The 20,816-nt window shown below is 36.3% G+C and overlaps 1 protein-coding gene across 11 annotated transcripts in view; it reads left to right on the top strand.

The window, feature by feature from the left end:
- LOC103002367 (cAMP-specific 3',5'-cyclic phosphodiesterase 4D) overlaps positions 1-20,816 on the top strand; it is a 723,774-nt gene that overhangs the window by 612,496 nt on the left and 90,462 nt on the right. For 7 of the 11 annotated variants that reach the window (XM_007176074.2, XM_057541514.1, XM_057541512.1 and 4 more), the window contains one exon: positions 4,394-4,474. The exons of 3 other annotated variants lie outside the window; for them this stretch is intronic. In XM_007176074.2, the coding sequence (XP_007176136.1) occupies positions 4,394-4,474 (81 nt within the window). Of the gene's footprint in view, positions 1-4,393; positions 4,475-9,032; positions 9,224-20,816 lie in introns of those variants that run through there. One more of the 11 variants, XM_057541516.1, reaches the window with a different exon arrangement.

The following is a 20,816-nucleotide window of genomic DNA, read 5'->3' as shown; positions in this document are numbered from 1 at the left end:
GAATAGCTGTAATACTGGAAGTGCTTGTAAAGATATACTCAAGTTTGCTGTCCAAGCTTCCCTGTCTTCTAGAAAAGGCTGGATATACATACTGTAGATAGTAATTAACTTACACCTTAGAGGCCATTTGGAACCTCTCCATAAATAAAAGAAAGAAGGGCATTTCAGACAGGGAACAGCATTATAAAGTCACAGACATGTGAAAAAAGAGATGATTATTTCTGAGTAGCTAGTAGTATATAGGGTACAAACAGATGGAATGGAAAGGAATAAGATTAGGTATGAATGCAGGTGGAGGCCACCTTCTAAATTTTTTAACTTATATTTACAGATTTGGTGCACCACCAAATATAAGTATAGCTTAAATCACTTAGGTGACCTAGGTGGAACAGGCGGTGAATGAGACTGAGAAAAAAGGATCAATGAAGCCCCTGGAAACAGGGAGGGAGACCAGTTTGGGAGAGCATTAAAACGTTCTAAGCATGACATTGTGAAAGAAAATTGGAATCTGTACCATATGCTGAGTGTTATGGACAATAAAGATGGTATAGACCCTGCTCTCAACATGCTTAAGCCATAAAACAAATAAAACATGAGAGCAGGAGCCTATGTAGTTCAAAGCGCTGAAGAAAGTATACAGTAATGACTTACCATCGTGGTTGTATTTGGTTGAGAATGCTGCTGGGAGGAGAGTGTGAGGAAGTGATTGATGACTGTAGTGGAGGAAGAGATAAGAGGATTAGAAGCAATGGTTTAAAAGAAAAAAGGCTTCAAAACATTCAAACCTCCTTTGTGTAATGGTGGACACTATTTTGAGAATGTCAATTTCAGGAGACACCATAATAATGTGTTTGTGTGTGTGCTTAAAAAACCACCACCATAAAAGATCTGGAGTCAACTCATAAAGTTCAAGTACCAATTTTTGCCCGTGAATGTGGAACATTCTGCTTTCCTACAAACATAACTGTCACATTATAAGGCATAGCTTTCATTTTCTTGGTAATTTAGTGACAATATAAACACGTATATGACTTGTGGTAAATATGGTGATTCTCACTTTATAACCAAAGAGGGGGGATGTTACAGCTTGTGAGCAGTTATGACCGTAAAGCATGCAGTGTGAGTCACCAGGTTGGCCCAGGAATTAAGATGTGTTATTATTCATGCTGGTTAGCTGAAGTTCCTGAACTAACCTCCTTGGAGTTTGCATTGTTGGCAAAGGACAAGATCTTTACTGATAGATCAAGTGTGTGAATTCTGCTCCTAGTTCTTTGGCTAACTGGTTCTGTAGTTTGGGGAAAACTTTTTAATCTTTCGGTTCTCAGTTTCTCTATCTGTAAGCAAGGGATCAGACCAAATTCCACCCAATATTGAGAAATCAGCGATTCTATGGTATGGCAGAGACTGCTAATGATGACTAAATATCCTCAACAGATTTGTTCAGTTGGTGACCAGTATAATGATGGTTACAAAGTGAATCTTAATTATATTGGGTGGCATCTGCCAAGCCAAAAGACAACATTTCTTAGCCTCCCTTAGAAATAGGTGTAGCTGATGAAATGTAAGCAGAGGGAGCTCCTGCCCAGAAGCACTCCCTTTTACCCTTACTCCTCTTCCTGTAGTATTGACTTGGGATTGTTCATGTGATGACTGGAGCACCAGTGGCCATCTTGCAACCTGAATGGTCTTAAGAATACAAGGCATACCTTAAGGATGGTAGAGCAGAAAGATAATAGGAGCCTGGTTCTCTGCTGAAAATAGTGTCATCATTCAGCCTTGGCCTACCTCTGGATTTTCTTCATATGAGACAAAAATAAACCTCTCTCATTGAAGCCACTACTAGCCACCTAATTCAATTTCTAACTAATGTATTGGTATCAGGTTACCTTTATATAATTTTACATCACTAGGTTCTCTCTTTGCAATTTTGGAGACAAGAGTTTATAATAAACCTGGAAGTCTTTGGTGCTATGAGGCGCAACATAATTCACCAAATATCTAAAATTAATTAATGAATGAATTTATGAAAACACAGCCACAATATGTAAAGAATTGCCAATGTTTGGTACAAACTGGGAGGGAGAAAATCAAGGGAAGTTTATTAATCAAGGAAACTACAGAATTTTTAAAATACTGGAGGTTGTTGGGATTTGGGGAGCTAAAAGTACTTTTGATCTTAGTTTGTAGCAAGTTCACATTTTAACAGAATGGAAATCTCTAGTTTTCAGTACACCTGTGCTTTGATCTCCTTGTCTGTCATTGCAATGTGATTATGAGGATTACTGGGTCATTCTCAGACTAAGTTGTTTTTGTGATTTAATTTTCTGGGAGAGGAAGGGGATCATTAAAGGATATCATTAAAAGGAGAGACATGAGGCTTGTAATTGACCTTCCTTGAAAGTAGTCCCATCTGGAAGATTTTATCGGTAAACATTTATCAGTGCATTTGGCTTTTAAGCAGATTCTTCTCCTCTATGCTTTAAAGTAAGCAGGCAAAGTCTAAAAAGAAACCACAGGGGTGCCCATAGGTTGCTTTTGTGCATACTCATTGGGAAGAAAATTTATATGTAAGAAAAAAATTCTCTCCTAAGATAATTATACGATTCTGTTTTTAAGTTTTGCTTCAGTGACTCTCTTTCTCAGATTATAATTTGCAGATAATAGTGTTCTTCAATGACAGTGCTTTGTTGTGATTTGTTTTCATGTATGTTCAGAGTGGAGGTGTTAGGAGGGATGGGATATTTGTGAAATCTAGTGTGCAGGTGTTTTGAAAATCTGTTAAAGCTCTGTTAAGCCCAGCACTAGTCTGAAACTTCATATTGTACTTCTCTAAAGTACCGGAACTGTTTTTTAGGAGGACAGACGTTGCTGTGGTTTAAATAAAAGTACCAACATGACGTTATCACTTACCAGTCAGAAGACATAACCCAGGCAGTCTCATAAAGTTATGTTTTGGGGGTATCAAAAGAGTTGCTTCCCTTTTCACATATCTTAAAGTTTTCCTGTTTGGTTGGTTTTGCTTGTTGACTTGTGTGTGTCAATAATCACAACCTTTGTCATTTTCCAGTTCCATATCCACTTTCAGAGAGAGAAAATTTCTTTTTTAAAAATCTATTTTGAAGTTTTACATTTACTGAAATACTTCCCCTCATTGATAGCCAACCCTGTTTCTTCCATTCCCTTGAGCATACTCTCTAGTCAATTTAAAAAGCAACATCGACATATCACACACCCATAAGCAGTTGTTACACACTTGTTTTCACACTCAGTAAAATGTCCTGGCTGCATTTCTCCTACATGTTGTATATTGATGACTTCATCTCTCCACTTAATGGGGTTCCATGAGGTTTTAGGTAAAGTATGGGTACCATTTGGATTAGACTTGTTTATGAGGCTTAGTCTATGGGTCCTATTATCAGAACTCTCTCCATTTTTGGCTTCATCCCCAGTTTCCATACACCTGGGGACAGCAGCAATGTCAGAATCCTAGAAGTGTATCTTCCCAGGTTTTTCATCCAACAACAAAAAAAGAGCTTCTCTCTCTAGTAGCTCCCATACAATAAGGTTGTAGACACTACAACCGATCACAGTGACCCCACCTAACAGTGAGGAGGTCCCCTGAAGGGAATCAGGGTATTGTTTTCCAAGGAAAGGAAAACCGAATGCTGGGCATCCATAACGACCAATTGTTCACTAGCGATACAGGCCTATTTCTTCATGAGATAGCAACTTCTCATTGTGTATGGACTTCATGACAGATCAGTCACAGCTAACTAGTAAATTCTGAAGTCTTATTGCATGCCTGAACTCTAAGCCAGTTACGTCTGTTTATAGCTCAGAAAGACTGCCACAGCAAAGGGAGCAGGGCAAACAAACCACATTACACTAATTATCAAGTTAACTCTCGCTAGGGCCCGCCTTTGTTCACAACTTAATGCCCCTACAACGGACTCCCACACAGATCACTTATCTCCTTCTTGAAGGAAAACACTAGATGTTTTTATCCTCTTACTTTTCTCTGCAGTAACCAGCACAGTGCTTTGTACATGATACACAATTAAGTAACATTTGTGAAATGAATAAAGAACATTTGAGGGAAATAAAAAGCAATCATTCCTCATCAGGAATGAGTTGAGAACCACTGGCATAGACTGTTTGACAGCTTGGACTGGATTCTGTTTCAGGTTTGGTTTTTGGAAACTCTCCTTATTTTAAGTAGGAATGATTATTAAAATGATTTCATACTTATTAATCTATTATTATCAGTCTTAGCCAATTATAAAAATGGCATGGAAAATTAGGGGGGAAAAACTTGAATGTTATAAACAGTTGAGCATATTGTATACATAGTGAAGAAAATATTTTCTTCATTTTTTTTTTTTTTTTCTGGTAGCTGAGGTAATACCAGAAGAACTCAAGAGTAGACTTGAAGTGATATCAGAAGAAGGTGGTTACCCAAGTTTACTGACTGCTGGTAGGTGGCCAGAAATAATGAGAGGGTACAATAGATATGTTCAGTTTTCTTGGCACACATAGCTATTGAATTATCTCATTTCTGAAAGAACTATAGCTCCACTGTTACCTAAGTTTATCCCTTAGCCGCTTAATATAGTAATACCCCTAGTGTAAAAGAGGGCATCAATTACTGTGATAACCTGGATCCTTTGTAAAAGAATACTAGCATACCAAGGAGGGTTTTTGTTTTTTGTCTTAGTTTATTTTTTGTCCCATTCCTTTTTAGGTAAGAATTAACATCTAAAAACACCACATTATGGGATTGTAAATACAATGTTTCCGTTGTAACTTAATAAGCATAAAAATAAACAGCCACTTCTCCACTTTTGCCATACAAGAGAGTTGAATGCTGGGTCATTAGTTACTAGCAAAAGTCCTTCTTTTTTATTTTTTTAATGACTTGCAAAATTTGCTGGTAATATACAAAGTCTAAGCAAAACTGACTTCAGAATGAGTACTGGGCTTTCACTGTTTACTGCATATTGCTCACTGACCCATCTTTTCAGAGGTATCAGCTGTATGAAGATAATAGTGCACTTTTTCAGAAGCACAAAGTCGGTCAGAGTTCATCACTTTGCTCAGCCTCTGGAGACCCTGACCCAATGATGTTAGCAAAAAAGAAATTGTCTCAGGACTCCAGAGTCTCAGAGAAGTGCTAAGAGTACCCATCATTCATTCCTGTGTTTCTACATTTAGTTTCAAAGTTGAGGATAAAACCTAGCTTCTGAGATTCCCTCTTGGGGCATCTTTTGTGTCTACTTGGGTTCCCACAGTCCTTCATTTGAACCCTCAGGCATCTCAGGCATGGTTTAACTGTAATTGAATTGTAAGTTACAAATATATTTTCTCAACATTTTGCAAGCATCCTTCCATTGTTTTCTAACATTGGTGACATCCCATTGTCTATTCAAAACCTATTTTTCTTTGTAAAAAAATTTTATGACCTTCTCTTCATCCCTGATATCTCTACATTTCATGATCAATTGTCTTGGTCTGGGTGTTCATCTGCTGTCCTGGGCGCACACTAGATCTTTTCACTCCAGACATATGGGTCCTTTAATTCTGGATTTGTTTTCTTTTCTTAGTTCATCGATAATTTTACCTTTTCCATTTTCTCTGTTTTCTCTTCCTGGGATTCGTTAGTTGAATGTTGGACCTCCTAGATCAGATCCTTTAATCTCCTCACTTTTTTCTTCTTCTTTTTCATCTCTTTGGTGTTTTGTTATACCTTATAGAAATTTCTTCAAATTTATCTTCCAACCTTTCTATTAAAATTTTCATTTTGGCCATTCTTTTTTTCAATTTCAGTACTTTCTTGTCCTCTGCTGTTGCCTTTTTAACAGCATCTATTCTTATGTCAGAAATGCATTATCTTTGTACACAAATGATAGTTCTTTAGAGGTTTTCCTCTGTTTCCTGTGGATTTCTTTATTCAGTTGATGTGGTCTGCTTATACTAGTCTCTCTTCTTTATTCTGGATAATTTCCTCAAGAGGCTGTCCATTCGTATTTAAAGATCTCACACACCACACACACACACACACACAAACACAAAGACAACCAAACAACAACGATGATGACAGCAACAAATATACCACCAAAGTTCTTTGAACGTGGATGGGGCTTGTCAACTGCAGAGTTTCACTATAGCATGATTGGTTGTTCAGTTGCGTTATTCTTTGGGAATTCTGAGATGTCATCATGACAAGATTCTTCAATTTCTGCCTGGAAGATACGCAACTGAGGGCATATACCTGACTACTAGTGTTTGGGGAACATGGCTTATAGGGAGGTTGTATGTCTTACTGGGAACTCCGCAGTTAAGCATCTGTTTTTCAACCTTGGGTGTTACCTTGTTTGCCACAGTGCCTGATGTCCTTAGTTTGATGTCTCTCTAGCTTATTTTCTCCAAAAAAGGTAAGATTTAGCCTCCAACAGGAGAGGGAAATAGTTGGGATCCAAAGTCTCCATATAATTTTAAGGTACTTTCAGCCTCTCACTAAACTCCTGCCTTCCTTAGTGTATGCTGCCTCTAAGCTCTGCATCTCTGGGTTGGGCAGAGCGTGTTGGTTCATTTTCCCTTGGAATTTGCTCTCTGTAATCATCTTCTCAATTGTGCTAAGGCAGTTTCTACTTCTCATCCACTCTCTCCTTTCTAAAAATCGTTGAAGTTTCTCCTTTGATGATCTCTCCTCCCTCATTATCTATGCCTTTGTGGATTTGTGTGTTTTTATTCCCTTACTTTCATTTTAGTGAGGTGTCAGAAAGAGAAGATAAGCATGTATAGTTTCCCCATCTTTGCTAGAAATCCAGGGAAACTATAGCTGAGGAGGAAGGTGGCTTGGAAGAGGACTTAGAAAAAAAGTGATCAAACAAGTTGGATGAAAGATCAGCAAGATTCTAGAAGGTCCTGCTCCTGATGATAGCTAACATTTATTGAGTGCTCATTATGTGCTTGGAGTTTTGCAAAAAGTTCTTTACGCGGGACATTTATTTTTGTCCTTGTAAGAACACCAGGAGGTAGGCACTGAGGCATAGAGAGGTCTAAGTTAGACCTAAGTTAGTAAATGGTAGAGCTGGGATTTAAATCCAAGTCTGACTCCAGAGACCATCCTCTCAACCACTAAACTATCTTGCCTCCTGTAAATTGCTTAAACAGGGATTTTAAATGAAAATGTATCAGAAAAAAATATTTTTCATGTCTATGATTTAGGAGACTTTCTTTTCTACCAAAATTATTAATTGGCCTATTTAATAATGTTTTAAGACTAGAAAATTCTTTCAGGTTTGAAAAGTAGTAAGAGAACTTTCTTCAGATGAATAGATACTATCTGTAGGACTTTATGAGACTTAGGTATTCATCATTTTACAAACCTATAGACCATCTATTTGAATTCTGTCCTCTTACCATTTTGTAAAATAAATATGCTCTTTACAACTGTGGTTTTTTAAAAAATATTCATTGACGTATAATTGCTTTACGATATCGTGTTAGTTTATACTGTACAGCAAAGTGAATCAGCTATATGTATACGTATATCACTTCTTTTTTGGATTTCCTTCTCATTTTGGTCACAGCAGAGCATTGAGTAGAGTTCCCTGTGCTATAAAGTAGGCTCTCATTAGTTATCTATTTTATGCATAGTATCAATAGTGTATATATGTCAGTACCAATCTCCCAATTCAGCCCACCCCTGCAACTGTGTTTTAAATCATATGTAGAGAGATGGAGGTTGCGTCTGTACAACACCAAACATCTGGAAGAAAAGAATCCCCCACCAAAGCTTGTTAAAAGAGATTCATAAGCAAAGCATGCTTTTGAATTATGAAAACAGATTCATGTCCAACATCTTGAAGAACTCTCACATGTATGTTTATGTTTCAAATATAGCTTAGAGATCATTAAGATTAAAATTCAGTTGTGTGCTCTGTTGTCTTTGCCATCAATTTCAGTTAAACCAGACTTGCTTGGCAGTTTTGGAGAGAAAAGTCTTCAGTGCTTTCTCTTTTGCAATTTTGACTTCGGGGTTTTTTTCCCCCATAAGTACATATTATTTAAAGAGACTCTTTATGTTAAACCTCTAAATCATTCACCAGGTGGTCTTCATCAGCACTTATACAGATGAAATAGAACTAAAAGTTTCCACAAATTAATCTTTTTTAGGCTTTGTAAAATTTTTGTGAACTTCCAAGAAGCCACATGTGTTCAGGTTTTTGTCTTTTGTTTTTATTTTTTGTTTTTTAAATAGACTTTATTTTTTAGAGCAGTTTTAGGTTGACAGCAGAATTGAGTGGAAGAGATTTCCCATGTACCCCCTACCCCCATACATGCATAGCCTCCCTATTATCAACCCACCCCCACCAGAGTGGTACATTTGTTACAACTGATGAACCTACACTGATACATCATTATCACCCAAAGTCCACAGTTTACATTAGGGCTCACTCTTGGGTTGGGAGAAATGTATAATGACATGTATCCACCATTATACTTTCATACACAGTATTCTCACTGCCCTAAAAATCCTCTGTGTTCCACCTGTGATGCCTTCCTCCCCTCCCTTCCCCCACTGACAACCACTGATCTTTTTAACGCTGTCTCTATAGTTTTTGTCTTTTCCAGAACGTCATATAGCTGGAATCATACAGCATGTAACCTTTTCAGTTTGGCTTCTTTCACTTAGTAATACACATTTAAGGTTCCTCCATGTTTTTCCATGGCTTGAGAGCTCATTTCTTTTTAGCGCTGAATAATACTCCATTGTCTGGATGTACCATGGTTTATTGATCCACTCACCTACTGAAGGATAGCTTAGTGCTTCCAAGTTTTGGCAATTATGAATAAGGCTGCAATAAACATATATGTGCAGATTTTTGTGTGGACATAAGTTTTCAGTGTTTGGGGGATAACTACCAAGTAGTGCTATGGCTGGATCACATGGTAAAAGTATGTTTAGTTTTGTAAGAAACTGCCACACTGTCTTCCGAAGTGGCCAAACCATTTTGCATTTCCACCAGCAATGAATGAGAGTTCCTGTTGCTTCTCCACCTCCTCACCAGCATTTGGCGTTGACAGAGTTACAGACTTTGGCCATTCTAATAGGTGTGTAGTAGTATCTCATTGTTTTAACTTGCGTTCCCCTGATGACATAGTTGGAGCCACTTTTCATATGCTTACGAAATGTGCCTCTTAAGGAATTCACCTATTTTTTAATCAACTTACTTGTTCTCTTACTGTTGAGTTTTAAGATTTCTTTGTATATTCTGAATGATGGTTCTTTATCAGATATGTCATTTGCAAATATTTTCTCCCCAGTCTGTGGCTTGTCTTCTCATTCTCTTAACATTGTCTTTCACAGAAGAGAAATTTTAAATTTTAATGAAGTCTAGATTATCGATTATTTCTCTCATGGATTATGCCTTTAGTGTTGTATCTAAAAAGTCATGATGAAACGCAAGGTCATGTTTTTCTCCTATGTTCTGTTCTAGGAATTTTATAGTTTGTGTTTTACATTTAGGTCTGTTACCCATTTTGAGTTAATTTTTGTGAAGTTAATTTTATAAGGTCTGTGTCTAGATGATTATTATTTTTATTTTTTTGCAATGTCTAGTTGTTCCAGTGCCATTTATTGAAAACATCTTTCCTCCATTGTATTGCCTTTGTTGAAGATCATGCTTCTTTGTCAAAGATCAGTTGACTGTATTTATATGGATCTATTTGGGAGCTGTCTCTTCTGTTCCATTGATCTATTTGTTCCTTCTCCAATACCACACACCTTGATTACCATAGCTTCATAGTATCTGTGTAAATTTTTAAATCATGAACTATAACAAACATTTATAAAAGTACATAAAACATAAGTGTTAAGTTTAACCAATAATTTTAAAGTGAACACCTATTTTAATCATCCCTCTGAAGCACCCTATTTCTGTTTCCTATCTCCAAAGAGATAACTACTGTCCTAATTTTTTCTTTTCCTGCTTGTCTTTATGGTATGGTTTACCACTTATGCATCCATCCCAAAACAAAGGAGTTCAATTTAGTTTGTTTTTGTATTTTATGTAAATAGGCTCATCTTGTGGATACTTTTATGTTTTGCTTCTTTTACACAATGTTATACTGGTAATATTCATCAATATTGCATGTAGCTGAGGACCACACATTTTCATGACTATATCGTGTTCTGTTGTATAGAGTAACCACAATTTATTTGTCCAATCTTCTCTTGTTAGGAAGTTGGGCAGTTTCCAGTTGGAAAATATTATGAATAAAGATATATTATGAATTTTCATTTACATGTATCTTAGTGCTTATTAGCATGCATTTCTGTGGGGGAATATACCAAGAAATGGAATCTTGGGTCATGCATGTCTTTAACCTTGCTATGTAAGGGGAAAGTATTTGATAAAGTGCATAAAAAGTGTGTGAGAATTCCTGTAGCTCCACATCTTAGCCAAAAAACACATTGTATTGTCAGACTTTCTAATTTGTTTCAAATATGGAGATTTTATAATGAGATCATTGCATTTCCCTGATTACTAATGAGGGTGAGTGTTCTTTCATATGTTTAGTGGATATTTGAACTTTCTTTTTGTTGTTGTTATGCTTCTTCATGGCAAGTGTTTTCTAAAAGGCATTTTCAAGCACCTTTTAGGAAACCAAAGGCCCCGTAGATACAATATGTGCCACAACCTGTCAATGAGAAAGGCTAATAATACTCTAGAGGACTCAATGATGGAAACTTCTGAGAATCTGTAGTATATAGAATGCAAATATTAGTTTGGATTCAGTGTCATTGTTGTTGTTTCCTATCCTATAATATTTTGCATCCCTTCTCAACATTTTTATAATTTGGGACTGCCTTTGAGATATTTTTCCTTATTGTTGCTCTTGTATATAAAAGAGATGGTAGTAGTGCTTCTCAGGCCAGTATGTCTGTGTATGGCTTATCTTGTAAAGAGTGTAAAGAACTTTACATTGTCTTACCAATCTTCAGAACATCCTTTTGAGATAGAGAGGTGACCAGGGCGTTAACGTGCTCCTTGTCACTGGAGGAGACAGATCTCCCCAGAGGGAGATGGCTGCTTCTTTATTGACATGGACCCAAGCTGTGCACAGAACTCAGGTTTTTTAACTCCTAGGCTAATGCCAAATGCATTAGACATGGGACCAATTGTTCCATGCATAAAACATGAGCAGTGTTCATCACCCGATTGCTAATACCAATTACCTAGAACATGAATTTTTTAAAATAAAGATATACAATGAAACTATATATGATTTTACAGATGTTTCTGATAATTTTTAACAATTTGACTGTATTTTTATAGTTTAACTCCTTCTCTAAACCCCTTTAACTCTGCTTATCCTATAGTAATTGTTAACGTTCTTAAACTGATCAAGAAAATAATTTATATTCCTCTCTAAATAAATAGCCAGGCTTCCTACCTTCTTGCTTCCTACTCTCCTCCCATCGAATCTCTCCCTTGGGTTTAGCAATAAAACATGTAGCTTAATATGTTTAGTGGGAGCTTAAACATTCCATGCTGGTGTCTCACCTCATCTCTGCCTTCATGTGGACTTTTCTCGAAGACTCTTTTTTTTCAGACTCTTTAAAATGATTTAATGTACTGTAAAAAATAAAATCCTTGAATTTATGACACTTTTCAGTTTATAAAAGACTATGTAAAGGCTTCTCCTCATAGGCTGTAAGGAGTGCAAGGACACTGAAACCCAAATAATCAAATGACATCCTTAAATTTATTTCACTATTATTTATATGGTGAATTCAAGATTAAAGACCTGGTTTTGTAACAATCCATCCAGTACTGCTTTTACAGGCAGCACAGTACAATTGTAAAAAGTACAGATTATCTGTGCTTAAATTCCAGCTCCACGCTAACTAGCTGAGTTACCCTGGGAAAATCACTAAGGCTCTCTATGTCTCAGTTTCTCCAGCAATAAAATGGGTATAATAAGAGTTGTGGTGAGGATTCAGTGAATTAATACCTATAAAGGTGCTAAAAACTGAGCTTATCCAATATAAGTTCTCAATAAATGTTAGCTCTGTTGCGATCTTTTCTGATTATTTACTCTTAAAGAGCAATAACATGTTACCAGAAATAAGAGGTAGAGCTGCCAGAGCTAAAAGTGATTTTTGTAATCATACCTATCAGCCTAGATTAATAGCTTTGATTTCTTCATCTATAAATATAGAATAATTAATCCCTAAAAAATCCCTAAACATTGTAAAACATATGTAATACATAATGTTGACTAGAACTCAGTACAGATTAGTCTATTTATCTTGATGAAACCATATCACCCTCAGAGCTAAGCTGATAACCTGAAATCATGCACAGCCTCTGTTTCTTTTCTGAACTCATAATTCCATCCTCCAGCCCACTTAGTACATTTACGCCAGAAAATCTATAAGTTGCCACAATTGCTTGAAGTATGACACTCGGGGTTTCCACGCAGCAGGGTCTTCTGATGTAAGTATACATTAATAGGCATCGCCTAAAGGCAAAATAAGGCTATTCCACAAATATGGATTGAATTTCTACAATGGTCTAAGAACTGTGAGGAGCAGAGAAGATATTATGATGAGTTCTTGCTATTCTTTTGAAGCTAAGCCCTACATGACTAAATGATTAGAGAAAAAAAATATGCTCTATAGGGGCCAGGATGATGTCTAATTCATCTTTGTGTTCACTCACACTAACAAATAAATGATTATTAGTGAATGAATGAATGAATGAATGAAATGCAGTAGAAAAAAGAAAGATAAATACAGATAGAGGTCATTGGTCCATTTAACAAACACGTATTGAGTGCATTGGAATTGTCAAGGTGTGTAACTTTTAGCTACAAAATTTCTCATATAGGCAGCATAAGCCTCTGAGAGTTGTAAAGAGTACTTAGAAATCTGTGACCTCTTAAATTTGAGAAATGCTGATATGGAGATAGAATCAGGGTGAATAGGGGAAAGACAGGCACCAGGAAAACTGCAATCATCACACACGAAACAAAGAGGACTTGAACTAAGGGAATTCAGAAGAGAAGAAATAAATCCAATAGTTATTTATGAGGTAGAACAGTCAGAACTTAGTGATGTCCAGGGGTTTGGGCTTGAGAGAGAGAGGACTCAAGGAGCATGCTTGGATTTCTGGCTTCAATAACTGGGTGAGTGATTGTGGCATCTCAGTAAGAGGTCTCTCCATAGCAAGGTAGCAGACAGAGTAAGTACCAGTGTTGGAAATACAGAGTATGAGGCGTCTGTGCACATTCAGGTGGAGATTTCTGGAATGTGGAAGAGCAATTTAAACTGTAGTTTTCAGAACATAAGTAGGTAGATATTGCAGTTTTGGGGGTAATTTACTCACAGGGGCCATGAGTAGGGCGAGAAAATAAGTGTAGAGAAAGATGAATCCAATAAAGAGATTGAAAAAGAGTGACTGAGAAGTAGGCAGAAAATCAGGAGAGTGGTTCCCAAATCCAAGGTAGGAGAGAATTCCAAGAAGGTCTGAATTGTTGGAAAACCTGTGTGGAGAAGGTAATTGAACTGGGTATGGAAAAACAAACGGAAGAGGTAGGGCAGAAAGAAAGGAAGAGGTATAGATTCTGGGTTGGGAGACATTATAAGCAGAGTCTTCTAAGAGATGTAAAATGTGTACAAGAGGGTTGGCTGGAGTAGGCAGGACAGCACAGGGCTAAAAGATGGGCTCTGAAACCGAACTCCTTAGGTTCAAATCCCAGCTCCCCACTTTTAGCTATGTGATCCTCAACAAGTTATATAACCTCTGAGCCTCAGTTTTCTCATGTGTAAAATGGGGACAATAAGAGTTCATTCTTCATTAACTTGTTTATTTTTTACTCTCCTGTATAGATGCCCTTGCAAAAGTCAGAATGATTTTATATATACAAGATTGTTTTTAACTATCTCTGAATATTTTATTCTTTGTTCTCCTACCATCCCAGCCCCATTTATATTTTCCCATTTATGGATACTTTATTTTAATAAACAGAAGTTTTAAACTGTTTATATATAGCCTATATATAAATATATTAAAGTATATAGATATATTTTATATATCCTTAGCAAGTCTTTTCCTACCCCAATATACATACCTGTGTTTTACTTAAGTCCTTTATGGATTTAATTACATGTTTAAATTTTTAATAATTATGGAATATATTTTATTGTAAGTCAGGGCTCTGATAGTCTTTACCTAGGTTTCCTAGATTTTCAGAACACTATTTATTAAATAATCCATAGTTTCCTTATTGGCTTGAGATGTCGCTTCTATATTTTACTAATTTTAAGGATGGCTGGTTCTGTTTTTAATCTTTATAGCCTGTTCCTATATAAAAAGCACCATGGTATAATTAGTATGTATAAAAAATACATTTTAGTATCTGGGAGAACATGTGACCTCTTAATTAATCTTATTTTTCACAATTTTCCAGTTATTCCCACTTGGTCTTGCTAATTTATAAATATTACTTTAAAAATTATAAAAATTAATTTTATAATCAATTTGTGAAGCCCTCCCAAAAAAATCCTACTAGAATTTTGATTGAAATTGCATTAAGTTGCTAATTAAGCAGTTTACAAGTGGTACACAACTACTTATGAAACTCCTGAGAAACTCCTAGTTCTTAAATTATAAATATTCACAGTCAACAAAGGATCACGAGACATTTGAAGAAAACCAATAGCAAGAACAAAAAGAAACTAATGAGTGAACAAAACAAATGTATTTTTCTAAAGAAAATTTGTCTTCTGTTTCCAGAAGAAACAGAGATGATAAAAGGTATAGGAAAAAACCCTTAAAATATTAAATTTTCAGAGAGATTAGAGGAAGAGTACATTCATTAAGTATGCTCAGGTTTCTGTGAAATAGGAGCAGGATGCTGAAAAAAATAGGAAGATTGGATAAAAGACTGAGTGTGCTTGCAGACTGAATTAGTCAAACAAAATCTCACAGAATATAGAACAAAAAGAGAGGGATACAAAATATGGTAGAAAAGAGATAGGAAGAGTGAGATTGAAGTAGGGAAGTGAGAAGAAACAGGAAAATAATAATTGGAAAAAACAAACAAACAAACAAACAAAAACCCCTTGACATGAAGAGTGATTCAAGTCCTCAGATTGAAAGGTTCATCCAATGCCCGACAGGGGAAAAGAAAACAAACTGAGACACATGCTGATAAAATTTTGGAATTCCAAGGATGAGAAATTGATCCTAAAAGGTTCTAGAGAACAACAAAGGATCTTTCAAAGGTATCAGACTTCTCATCAGCAAAGCTGGAAGCCGGGACAGACTAGGCAATGTTTCAAAGTTCAGAGGTAGATTAAGCAGAGCCCTAAATTGATAGCCAAACTATCAAGTGTTGGGACAAACTAAAGATGCATTTAGACATATATGGGCTTTACACTCCAATAAAGATGTTTAAAAAAAAAAAGAAAGAAATTACAATTGAAAGAAAAAAAAAATATATGGGCTCAAGTTTACAAGTTTACTTCCTATAGATCCTTCCTAATGAAAAAATATATATATTGCTAAAAGATATATTCAAGCACAACAAAACAACAAGAATTCTACACAGTTCACCTAGGATACAGAGGGCACTGGAAGCAACCCAGCTGTCTTACGAAAATAAATCCCAGGATGACAACAGTGAAATAGGCCTAGAAAGCAGGCAGCCTAAATTAGAAAGAGTTGCCACAGAGTTCCAAGAAAAATGTCTTCAAGAAGAAAGTAGGTATCATAAATCAAATTGCGTAGTTAAGAACCTTTTAACATTTAAAGCAAAGTTAATTGCCTTAAAGTTATAGATTAATCTGTCTTTATAATATTGAGTCTTCCCATCCAGGAAATTAGATACATGTATATTTTTCTCATTTTTTTAAATGTCCTTCAGTGAAGTTTTATAGTTTTATTTATATAAGACTTTAATATCTTTTATTAAATTTATTTCTAGATATTTTGTATGTTTTATGCTATTGTAAATGGGATACTTTCTCTATTTTCTAACTGGTTATTGCTGGTATATAGAAAGCCTATCATGTACTATATGTATTTTATAATGTTCTGCCTTTCTTATAGATCAAAATGTTCTGCCTTTCTTATATATTTTAGTTGGTTGTCCTGAAATTTTGAGTTACAGAATTATCATCTGAAAATATAATTTTGTACCCTCCTTTCAAACATTTTGTACTTTGTATTTGGTTTTCTTATTTAATTACCTAGGTTAGAATTTTCTGAGCAGCATTAAATAATTGGAGACAGTGGGTAGCCTTGGCTTGTTTCTGATTTGCTTCATTGTTAATTATAGGTATTGAATGAAAGCTATTCACTAGCATAATAAGGAACCCTTCTTCTATTCCTGTTGTACTAGGAGTCTTATTTTACTGTCAACTTTTTAATAAGCATGCTGGGATGCATCATGGACATTGTTGAATGGTAGGAAAAAGATCGTGGATTCAATTTTATACTATAGGGGACCATTGTAGAATAATTTGATTTTGAGGAAAAGATATATAAAACTGTTTAGTAATTCAGCCGTCCAGTGATAATTGTATAACCATATGGACAAAGGTAGAGGAAGTACATACAAGAGGATTGAATTTAATAGATAGGTCAGATAAATAAATCCAATTCTCTTACCTGATTTATTTTTGCCCAAAGGACTCAGAATATTGATAGCAAAACAATTTGAAATTGATGTTGAATAAAATTTATACACGACTGCTAAAAACAGACCTATTTTTCTGCTTCTTATCATGTATACATACGTATAAAAAGCAAAACTGAACAGCAGGAAATTATTATTCCTTAAAGATAGGACAGCATTCAACTTTCCCTTCTGACATAGGGAACACCAATGATTGATACTCTAGTCATTTTTCTCAACAATTTTCTAGTTTTTATAAAATATTGTTTAAGCCATAATTGGCTCCCACCATCTATTTTGATGACTTAATTTTTTTTTCAAATAAAACATAAATGAGTTTTCATATTATGGATAACCTGGCAGCATTTAAAAACATGAATTATCTTTGGAGATGGTAGGACTATGCTTTCTCCTCATTTTTCTATAAACAATGAAGTTTCAATAAAAATAATCAATAATTTGAATATTAATATTTACTTGAAATTAATCTATCACTGTTTCATTAAAAATGTCTAGCACACGGGCTTCCCTGGTGGCGCAGTGGTTGAGAATCTGCCTGCTAATGCGGGAGACACGGGTTCGAGCCCTGGTCTGGGAAGATCCCACATGCCACGGAGCAGCTGGGCCCGTGAGCCACAGCTGCTGAGCCTGCGCGTCTGGAGCCTGTGCCCCGCAACGGGAGGGGCCGCGATAGTGAAAGGCCCGCGCACCGCGATGAAGAGCGGTCCCCGCACCGCGATGAAGAGTGGCCCCCACTTGCCGCAACTAGAGAAAGCCCTCGCACGAACCGAAGATCCAGCACAGCCAAAAATAAATAAATAAATAAATAAAATTAAAAAAAAAAAATGTCTAGCACATAAACTTCTTGGGATGTTGATGAAAACTTTTGTTATTCTGCCCCTTCAAAATGACAGATAGTATCAGGCTATAATTTTATTTTATTTTATTTTATTTTATTTTATTTTTTTTTAAATTTATTTTTATTTATTTATTTTTGGCTGTGTTGGGTCTTCGTTTCTGTGCGAGGGCTTTCTCTAGTTGCGGCGAGCGGGGGCCACTCTTCATCGCGGTGCGCGGGCCTCTCACTATCGCGGCCTCTCTTGTTGCGGAGCACAGGCTCCAGACGCGCAGGCTCAGTAATTGTGGCTCACGGGCCTAGTTGCTCCGCGGCATGTGGGATCTTCCCAGACCAGGGCTCGAACCCGTGTCCCCTGCATTAGCAGGCAGATTCCCAACCACTGCGCCACCAGGGAAGCCCCTATAATTTTATTTTTAAGATTTCACGTAATTATATTGGGGGTAAGATTATAAATTTATATACTATCTCCTTCATATTAATAGTACAGATCTTGAATTATAATGAGTTTCATGACTGTATTATAAGATTAAACATAACATTGGGGAAGCTTCACATTTCCTCTTCGTGAATCTGACTTCCATGCCTGTCAAGATTGGTATAGATTCAAGTTTGTTTTCAATAAACTTCAAAGAAGATCAAAACCAGGGATCGTCTGTATCATTGCTCTCACATGATAGCTGTCTGGGACCCCTGTTTTGCCCCTGTTTTTCCTAAGGAGAAAGCCACATTTTCAGGTGACTACTCGCTTTTACAGGGTTGTGTTTTTTTGTTTTAGTTTTTGTTTTTAACAACTTTAGGTAATGAATTGCAAAAAGCAATACGAAAATGTTGGTAGATGGAGAGATACACTCCTTCACCATCTGGTAAGCATCCTAGAGAATGGAGACAAATCCCACACCATGAAGGAGTGAAGTCATTTTTGCAGGAAGTTCAGCTTTGAGGATTAGTTTAAGAACTCAGAGCAGGCTATATTGTGGTGGACAGTTCCGCATGATTCTTTGTGGTTTTTAGTAAATTACACACTGTTTACACTGGAAGGGACTGTAGAGATCAGTTTAGAGATGAGGAGACTGAGGCCCGCAGAGGTCCAGTGGAGCGTCAATAACATTGACTTGAACCACGTATCAGAATCCACATTCCAAAATGTGCAGCTGCTGTCTTATTAAGGAATTTACAATGACACATTCTGAGGTCATGCAGGAAATGGACTGAAACGCTAGGAATTAGGTCAGTAGCTTGAGACAATGCGGTCTTCCAAGCAGTCTTCCGCTTCCCTAACCCAACTGGGATGGGGAACATAGAAAACACGTGTGTATGTGTGTGTGTGTGTGTGACTATAGCACTATCTATGCATCATGTTTTCAGCTGAGCTTTAAGTTGTACAGAAAGAAGCCACAGCCTACTTTAGCGAACAGTTCCTAATACTGCTTCTTTACAGAAATCAACTTTATTCAGTATTTCAAACATTTTAGAATATCAGGTCAATGAGATGAGACCCAGTTATGCTTAAAAATTTACTGTGTGCGTATATGTATAGAAAAAATATTAACTTTGAACAGTAATGAACATTGGGTTGTAGAAGTATACGTGCTTTTTCTTTATTTTCTCTACTTCTTCTGTATTTCCTAATATTTCTACCATGAGATTGTCTTTTAATGTATGGTTTTATTACATAAGTAATAAATAAGTACTTTTATGTCATAAAATACTTAAAACGTTGTGGAATATGGGAAAGTCCTCCTCCATGCTCCTTTAGGCTTGCTTTCCTTGAAGGAACCACTTAACGATGGATACAATTTGGTGTATAACCTTCCAGAATTTTTAGCTGAATATTCAGTTATTTGAATTGTGGAAATGTTTAAAATCAAAAGTGGTATACTACACATGCTTTTCTAAGACTGACTTCTGTATTTGATATGTTTTGGAGAATAGGTAGTATTACATTCCAGTACATATAAATCTATACCAATATTCTTAAATCACCACGTACCATGTATGTCAAATTTCTTATTTAATTATTTTCCTATTGATGGACGTTTCTTGTATTACAGGCAGTACGTACTGCAGTGAGCGTTGTTGTGCACACTTGTTTGTTGCGTTGATTTTTAAATCTGTGACCTAGTTATAAAGATGGAAAGAAAGACGACAAGCAGGGAGATGGACGTGAGAAGAAGAGGTTAAAGGAGATAGAATCAGATATTTTTGGAGGACAGAATATTCATCCCCTAGGTCTCATCAAACTCCACAGAAGATTCAGATGCTCACTCAGGAAACAGCAACTCTGCTTCAGAATATTTTTTGGAATTCAGGGCTGCTAAGAAGTTTGGGTAAAAACCCGCACTACCAAGATGGTTTTGGGCTTTGCTCTTCTTGTGCAAGAAAGAGCACCTCCTCTGACCTACAGGCGGAACGTGGCTGCCTCCGGGTGGGGGAGGGGCAGGTGTCTGATGGGTGGAAGGGCAGGCTCTTGGCCCTTGCCATCCCCGAGTCTCCTGTCCTAGCCCTGAGGCAGTATCCTAGTGCAACTGACTGATCCTAGGCACATGGTAGCCCTCAGGTGTGTCTGAGACAATAAATTACTGGGAATTCTTGCCAAATCTTGAATATCAGCTGTTGGACTTACGCATGTACAGTATGGCATAACTGCTCCAGCTGCCTACAACTCTCTTGTACAAATCAAAACAAATGGGAGAAAAATGGGGGAAATTTTTCCCCTAGAAAAGCAGTGACAAAAAAGAATTGTTAAAAATCATGGTTGCATTGAATGCACCTTAAGGACAACTCCTTCATTTATTTAAAACTTCAGTTCTCTAACAGCTAGCCAGTATTAGTTATCGTTTTGTTAACTGTTAACTTTATGTAGACATTATGCTAAGAGTTTTGTATATAATGCCTTTTTAATACTCAGAAGAGCCCTATAAAAACTATCACAACTTTACAAATAAGAAACCTGAGACGTTAAATAACTTGACCAATAGTCATGCAGTTTTGAACCCAATTTTTATTATATTTAAAATTCTAGCTCTTAACACCAGATTGGAAATAAACCTATATTTAGTTGTTAGCATGTTTTCATATTGGTGGCAACTCCAGCAATAATAGTATGTTTCACCTAATACATATGTTGTAGATTAGTACTTTGGGTTATATTATCGCTTCAAATTATGGTATCTTTTGTAAAATATAGAAATGCTGCGTTGTAGATAAGACCATATAGCAGTAAGAAAGATATGACTTTGGCTTTTATTTGTGTCAATCATAC

This window comes from Balaenoptera acutorostrata, chromosome 2, assembly GCF_949987535.1.
Source record: "Balaenoptera acutorostrata chromosome 2, mBalAcu1.1, whole genome shotgun sequence".
NCBI classification, from domain to species: Eukaryota; Metazoa; Chordata; class Mammalia; order Artiodactyla; family Balaenopteridae; genus Balaenoptera; species Balaenoptera acutorostrata.
This window is presented reverse-complemented; position numbering and strand designations above follow the sequence as displayed.